The 7441-nt window shown below is 46.9% G+C and overlaps 1 protein-coding gene across 5 annotated transcripts; it reads left to right on the top strand.

Moving 5' to 3' along the window:
- Positions 1–2570: 2570 nt before the first annotated feature.
- Positions 2571–7290, top strand: ARMCX3 (armadillo repeat containing X-linked 3). Of its 5 annotated transcripts, none has more exons than XM_051827453.2 (5): positions 2571–2742; positions 3259–3366; positions 3633–3693; positions 3959–4024; positions 4295–7290. In XM_051827453.2, exon 5 carries the CDS (start codon positions 4441–4443, stop codon positions 5578–5580), a length of 1140 nt encoding a protein of 379 aa, XP_051683413.1. In that variant the 5' UTR covers positions 2571–2742; positions 3259–3366; positions 3633–3693; positions 3959–4024; positions 4295–4440; the 3' UTR covers positions 5581–7290. The 5 variants fall into 5 exon arrangements, with proteins under 5 accessions (XP_051683413.1, XP_051683415.1, XP_051683416.1 ...); XM_051827455.2 differs by having other exon boundaries at positions 2575–2742; positions 3137–3366; XM_070066896.1 differs by having other exon boundaries at positions 2627–2896; positions 3137–3366.
- The last annotated feature ends 151 nt before the right edge of the window (positions 7291–7441 follow it).

Below are 7441 nucleotides of genomic sequence, written 5' to 3'. Positions count from 1 at the left end.
TGAACCAGCGGATGGAAGACCTCTGTGTCTGCCTCTCTGTAACTCTGCCTTTCAAATAAATAAATAAATCTTTAAAAAAAAAAAACCAGCTTAAGTCACATGTGATATGCGACTTATATAGCATTCAGAAACAGAAAGCATCGACAGATGGTAACACTAATGGGATTGTGGCAGGTGAAAAAATAAAATATAGAAAATTGTTATCATGAAAAGATATATTATTTTTGTATTTTGTGTGTGTGTGTGTGTGTGTGTAATTGTCTTGTTAAGGCTGTTGGGTTGCAAACAGCAGAAAGGAAACCTGCTTAGTGCAGGCAGGGAATGTTGAAGACTAGGAGCAGCTCAAAGGGGTCTAGGTAGGGAGACTTGACGGTCTTTTCAGGAGGCTGTCAGTCCACTGATTTTCAGGGATTTATTTCTGATCAAAATTCAAATTTTCTTGAGAGAGCTTTTGATTGGTCTGCTTGGATGCACAATGCCCAGCCTATTGCTGGGAAAATCGCAGGTTATGGAAAATGTAAATGCACTTTCTTTCTTTTCTCAGGAAGTAATGGAAACTGTTTCAGATGTTTTACTTTGGATACTGAGCCCGTACGCAGCTGTAACCGAGGTTCTGGGGGCCTATGCGCCACAGCATGCCAGTGTAGTTTCCACAGGCGCTGAGCGTTACAAAGGCACCCTGATGAAATGGGGATACTCAAGGTAGTCCTTGGAGCCAAGGCCACCTGGCTTCCCTGACAAGATTCCATAAGGCTGCATCCGTATTGGGGGTCTCATCCTCAGTCTCGCGTGATCTAACCTTGATTTTGTTTGTACACTGAAAGCAGATGGCTCTCTGAAGGAGAGAGTCCTGTTCATAGAGACTTAGACGTAAATCTGGTCATGGGTCTGAACGCTCAAACCCGTGGGTCTCTGCATTCTCTCTCTTTAAGTAGGGCACTGGGGGAAGCTAAGTCTCCACAGGAGCAACAACTGAATCATTTACCCCGAGAAATACAACTGTCAGCGGGGCTGGGGTTTCCTGTCAGTCTTCCCTGTCCATTCTCTCCCCCACAGACAAGGGAGCCGCAACTTCGGGACGTTGCTTGGTGAACTTGGGACAAGAGCAGAGCCATTTGTTCCCCCGGAGAAGTGGCTTTCAGTGCAGGAAGCCTGAAGTGCTCTTATGCATCACGGGCATGCCTCTACCAGGGAAGGCAGAAGGTTCGCTCAGCTCAGCCCGTGTGCCCCATCTCCTCTGCACAGTGTCTGGGTGGGCAGTCTGAACACTTTCCTCTCACTCTCCTTTTCGTATATTCCTCTGCTTGAATAGGCCCCTTCATTGCACATGCCTTTTGTTCAAACACAGAATTGTAGTGTGTGTTTGGTTTCTGTTCACTAAATTTCAATCATGTTCTCGTACTGCCTCCCAGAAGTGACACCAATGTGAATTTTCCTGGATGCTTGCCTGTTCCCAAACTCCCCCATCTCTTGGGTGACTCCCATAGTGCCCGTGGATTTTAAGTCATACTCAGAACTGTTAGGGAATATCTCACTGAAGAGCTCAGGTTCAGAAAAACTATTTTACTCTTTTATTTATCGTGTTGTTTTTGCATTGCGTATTAGTTATAAGTTGTTCGTTTGTAAGCAACTGAAGCCAAATGTGCTTAATTTAAACAGTGAGGGATACAATTATTTTATTCCTTTTCTTACTTTAGAAAATTTACATACTAGATGGCAGGTGAATTGTGGCATTAGTCAAACCATGCCCAGTTCAGTTAAGTCCATCCTGGTCCTAACTATTCCTCTAACACCTATTTCATTTACAGAGAATATTCTCTATTTGTACCCAAGTATATTTGTTCACATCTTTGGTAGATCGCTCAGTCAGTATGCGTGCCTTTCTATCGCATAGATTTCTAGCGCATAGATTTCTGCTCGCTCTTTTCTGTGTCACCGACTCCAGAGGTCTCAGCGCCTGCTTCAGGGTCCTGTGATGTGCTAGGCCCCAGAAGACACGAGGACTGCTCTGAGTGAAGTGTTTAGCATTCTCTGCCAAGTGAGACTATGTGGGACTTTTGAAGGCCGCCATCCAACATCACTCCCCCACCTCCACGCCTGTTTTTTTCCTAAAATGAAAATAGCTTTTTAGGATTTTTTTTCTCATAAAAAGAAGGCTGGCTGGAGGTAGAGAAACGCCAAACAAAAATAACAAAAAAGTAGTAAGAAAGTGAAAAAAACACACTCTCATTCCGGGTTTCCTTTTCTGATTGCTTGTTCGTTTCAGATGTGGAACTAGATTTCAGAGGAAATGGTAGACATTAATAGCTGCCAGGAGGGGAGGTGGAGGGAGACGCTGCTGTCCCAGGAGCCTTAGGGAAGGGAGAGGCGATTTTTCAAGAAAGTACAAGTGGCCGGCAGCCCCAGGGGAAGATGCTGTCCCTTTCTGGTAATCCAAGGAAGGGAAACACAACCACAGGCAGATGGGATTATCAAGAAGAAAGAGTAACAGGGCCTAGTGTGGGGGAGGGAAGGGAGGGGGGCGGGCCCTCTTCTGCCGCACTGCTGGTGGGAGGAGAAATTGGGGACCCGAGTTGGTGGATGACGTAGCTGTCACGTGACCCAGAGCTGACGTGTGCAGAAGTCCTTCTTGTCCTGGTCGTTGTTCCCGTCTGAGTACCAGCTTCCCCATTGCCTTGAGGGCGGGCGGGCCTGCGGCAGAGGGAAGGAGGAGGAGAAGGAAATTGTCCCGGATCCCTGCAGGTCAGTGACTGGGAGATTCCATACAGAGCGGGTGACCGAGGGCGTAGGGCGGAGACCGTCGCGAGTCCGGAGGCGCCTCCGTCGTCTCTCCTGCTCGCTGCCCACTTTCCAAGGCATACGTCCCGCCCGCAGCTTATTTCGATGCTGCGGAACGGTGAGCAGGGGGTTGTTTGGGGAGGAGCCCAGAGAAATCCGGAGAGGGGAATCTGCCGGGAGCCGAGGCCCGCAATCGGGAAAGGGAGCTGTGTGGCCTGGGTGTTGCCTCCGGTCTATCAGGACGGTGCCGGCGGGGAAAGGCTGCACATGGGGGTGCGGCAGGGGTGGTGGGGTACAACGTGACGTGTCAGCAGAACCCGGAGAGGGGTAACAGGGGTGGGAAACCCTTGGCAACCAGGCCTCCGGATTAGGAAGGAGTTTCGTGTTCTGGGGAGTGGTCCGTCCACCAAACACGCAGTAGCTGCTGTGTCCCGTCTTTCTGCCCGTGGCTGCGGCTTCCTGACCTGGTTCTGCGTCTAGAGGGTCCGAGCCTCTGCCCGGGGACCAGGCTTTTCTTAGGTTGCGGCACAACGCCAGGCAAGAGGAGAGGAAGGAAATTAACCCGGATCGGTGAAGGTCGATTTGAGGGTAAGATCTAGGGACCCTAGGAGGGCTGGGAGTGGGGGGTGGGAGAAGCTAGAGAAGGGAATAATCTAGGTTGAGCTCTGAGTGTGAGTGTGTTTCTCGCACTCCACAGACTGTGGAGAAATGGCGTGCGGTGTGTGTGTGTGTGTGTGTTGTGTGTGCGTGGGGGGGGGTCGGATGACAGCAGGGAAACCTATCAGAGAGTTTGTTCATAATCCTCCTCTCTCAACAGCACTTAGTCCCTATGTTTTCGATCTGTCATCCTGCAGGTCTGCTGTAGCAGGTGGCACCGCTTGAAGCAAGGGAGGAAGTTTCTGTGGATCAGAAGAGGTCGGTGTAGGCTGGGGGCTGCCTGGGGTGGGGGAGGGGTTGGCAATCAGCCGCCCTTTGCACAGGTTCACCCAATCCTACTGATTTTCCTTACGTCCCTCCCATTTCAGGTTAGGGAGGGGGCAAGCATGTGCAGTGTTTTGGATGGCGCAGTGATGTTAAAAAAAAAAAATCCGACAACCTGGGTGCTGAATCAGGCAAGCGACAGATTTACAGTCAGAATCCATCATGCCCTCTGTTCTCACTGGCTCCGTTCTCTCTGCAGATCGGAGAGATTGCTGGGTGTGGCACACCTCCAGGGAAGGGCGAGCCAAGTGCCTGTCTTGAGGAGGTTAGTGCGAGGGTGCTGTTTCCTGGGAATGTCTTAGATCGAGGGGACTGATGCTCCAGCAGAGGCTGTGGCCCACATTGCCTGCATCTCAGCTCAGGGTGGGAATGGGCTGGGCCTGGGTAGGGAGAGGTTGAAATGAAAGGAATAGAGATTTGGCAACCATCTGCATTTCCTCCCCCAGCATTCACCTGCTCTTCTCCCAGCCCTCCCTGCATGGGGCAACGCAAACAGAAGAGAAACTCAAACTCTGTTTCCTTCCTTCACCACCAGGTCTCCCTCCAGAATAGGCCATTGTGACCTTGAAGTGGCTGAAGACCCTCACCCTCCACAGGCCTGCACCCAGGCCCACAGCCCTCTCCCCCCACCCTGAGTGACTACCCTATTTGTTGGTCCCTGCTATCGCCAGGGACGATTGCATGGGCTACGCCAGGAAAGTAGGCTGGGTGACTGCAGGCCTAGTGATTGGAGCTGGTGCCTGCTATTGCATTTATAGACTGACCCGGGGAAGAAAACAGAACAAGGAGAAGATGGCTGAGGGGGGGCCCGGGGATGTCGATGATGCTGGGGACTGTATGGGGGCCAGGTACAATGACTGGTCCGACGATGATGATGACAGCAATGAGAGCAAGAGCATAGTGTGGTATCCACCCTGGGCCCGGATTGGGACTGAGGCTGGGACCAGAGCTAGGGCCAGAGCAAGGGCCAGGGCCACCCGAGCGCGGCGCGCTGTCCAGAAACGGGCCTCCCCTAATTCAGATGATACCATTCTGTCCCCCCAAGAGCTACAGAAAGTTCTTTGCTTGGTTGAGATGTCTGAAAAGCCTTACATTCTTGAGGCGGCTTTAATTGCTCTGGGTAACAATGCGGCTTATGCATTTAACAGAGATATTATTCGTGATTTGGGTGGTCTCCCCATTGTTGCCAAGATCCTCAATACTCGGGACCCCATAGTTAAGGAAAAGGCTTTGATTGTCCTGAACAACTTGAGTGTGAATACTGAAAATCAGCGCAGGCTTAAGATATACATGAATCAAGTGTGTGACGACACAGTCACTTCTCGCTTGAACTCCTCTGTGCAGCTGGCTGGCCTAAGGTTGCTTACAAATATGACTGTTACTAACGAATATCAGCACATGCTTGCTAATTCCATTTCAGACTTCGTTCGTTTGTTCTCAGCGGGAAATGAAGAAACCAAACTGCAGGTTTTGAAACTCCTTCTGAATTTGGCTGAAAATCCAGCCATGGCTAGAGACCTTTTCAGGGCCCAAGTACCATCTTCACTGGGCTCCCTCTTTAATAAGAAGGAGAACAAAGAGATTATTCTGAAACTTCTGATCATATTTGAGAATATCATTGACAACTTTAAATGGGATGAAAATGAGCTTACTCAGAATCAGTTTGGGGATGGTTCACTTTTTGTCTTTTTAAAAGAATTTCAGGTGTGTGCTGATAAGGTTCTGGGGATAGAAAGTCACCATGATTTTTTGGTGAAGGTAAAAGTTGGAAAATTCATGGCTAAACTGACTGAGCATATGTTCCCAAAGGGTCAGGAATAACTTCTGGATTTTGTAGTTTGGAAGCAACACACATTGTAAACTATTCCTTTTCTCCACCTTGTTTATATGGTAAAGGAATCCTTTCGGCTGTCAATTTGGAATAACGAATATCATACTGTATTGTCAATGCTGACATCTAACCTAGTTGGACTTCAGGTTTTAGCTGGATGAATGAATATCACTACTTGTTCTGAAAACATGTTTGTTGCTTTTTACTTCGCAGCCTAGATTGCAATATTTTTACTATTTCCTCTGCATAAGTGACAGTGAACCAATTCGTCATTAAGTAAGCTCCCTTCTGTCATTTGCATTGGTGTATCATTAATAAAGTTGTGTGTTAATGTTGGAATGACAAAAAGAATGAAAGAAGAAAGAAACTCGCCTTGTCCTTCGGTTGATAATCTAGTTGGAGAGGTAAGAAACATAGCAAAACGAAAGATAGCCTAGGCTATCTAGATCCATAATCTTCACTGTCGGAGGTGCGTCCTCAGAGCACAGAGCAGGCACAGGCTGTTGTGTAATACACTGCCTGGAGGAGGCAGCCATTGCAGATGAGTCCTGAGGGGGTAGGGTGGCTGGGCATTCTGCAAGACAGGAGTGAGGGAGGAATGGTATGAGAAAGGCATTGAGGTAGGAACCTTCTTCCTATGACAGTCAGCTTTGAATGGAGATTGTGTAAGAGTAAATGCATTGGGAAAACTGGGAGAAAACTAGTTGTGGAGGGCTGTTTGACTATCATCCCATTGAACACCAAAAGCCGCTAAGTGTTTTTGGCCAGAAAATAATTGGGAGCCATATAAAAGTTCCCACTTTCCCCTCAATACTCCACAGTGTCAATGAGAGTGTGGCAAAATGTGCCCTCTTAAACCCTGGTGGTGGCTATTTGGCACTACATATCATAAGCCTTAAAATATGTGAACACATTGTCCTGAGCAGTAATTGAATAATTGACCAAAGATGGCATGTCTGAGGCTGTTCATCCTGGCCCTGTCTCACGTAGTAAAAATTGGAAACTACTTCAGTGTCTAGCACACTGGATTGGTTGAATCAGTTTAAGGAATGTTCACACAGTAGGCTATGGTAAATATGGCGGTGAAAATCTATATTGCCAGGAAAGATATCCATCATGCAATGTTAAGTGAGAAAGATAGGCTAGTTAATACTGTTCATAGAGGAGTCCAGGTTTTGAAAATAATAAAACAGGTTTAAAAGACACCAAAAACTCTGGAATTAAAAACACCAAAATAGTAGCAGTAGGTATCTGGGTGAAAAGATAATGACTGATCTTAACTTTTTTTACTTTTTATTCATCTATGTGTTCTTACTATCTGAAATGAATATATTATCTAAAAGGAAATTTTTGTAAAATGAAAATATTGAGAATGAAGCAGATTGATTGGAGCATAAACTGAGTGGAAAAATATTTAGATTAAAAAAGAGGTGAGTTGAAGTTTTCCTCCTTGAAATGATAGATGAGTGGTGGAGGCTTCTTATAAGGGTTATTGTGAGGACTACATGAGATAATATACACAAGGTACTGACCATGTGCTGACACATAGCAGTCAATCAAGAAAGTGAGCAGTTTTAAGTACCTAGAATGCAGGATTGATAGTTTGTTGGCTGAACTTTGTTTTGCTGGGGGCATTCTGCCATGTTTTGGTGTCATTTAATAAATAATAATAACAATAAAGGTTAACATTTATTAAGTGACTGCTGTGTAGAGTTTTTTCATTTATACAAGGCAGCTGTTAAAATAATTTCTCAAAGGAATGGAGTTTTTTTTCTTTTTGGAGGACTTACACTGTTTCCTCAGAAATGATCTCACCCACCTCCATAGTATATTCCTTGTTGGTTTGGGATG

The sequence above is a fragment of the Oryctolagus cuniculus genome, chromosome X (genome assembly GCF_964237555.1).
Source record: "Oryctolagus cuniculus chromosome X, mOryCun1.1, whole genome shotgun sequence".
Lineage (NCBI taxonomy): Eukaryota > Metazoa > Chordata > Mammalia > Lagomorpha > Leporidae > Oryctolagus > Oryctolagus cuniculus.
Note: the sequence above shows the minus strand (reverse complement) of the source record. Positions and strands in the feature narration are given on the sequence as shown.

Bases quoted from the DNA above. Each gene is read 5' to 3' on its own strand.
- ARMCX3 (XM_051827453.2), top strand. From the start codon at position 4,441: ATGGGCTACGCCAGGAAAGTAGGCTGGGTGACTGCAGGCCTAGTGATT.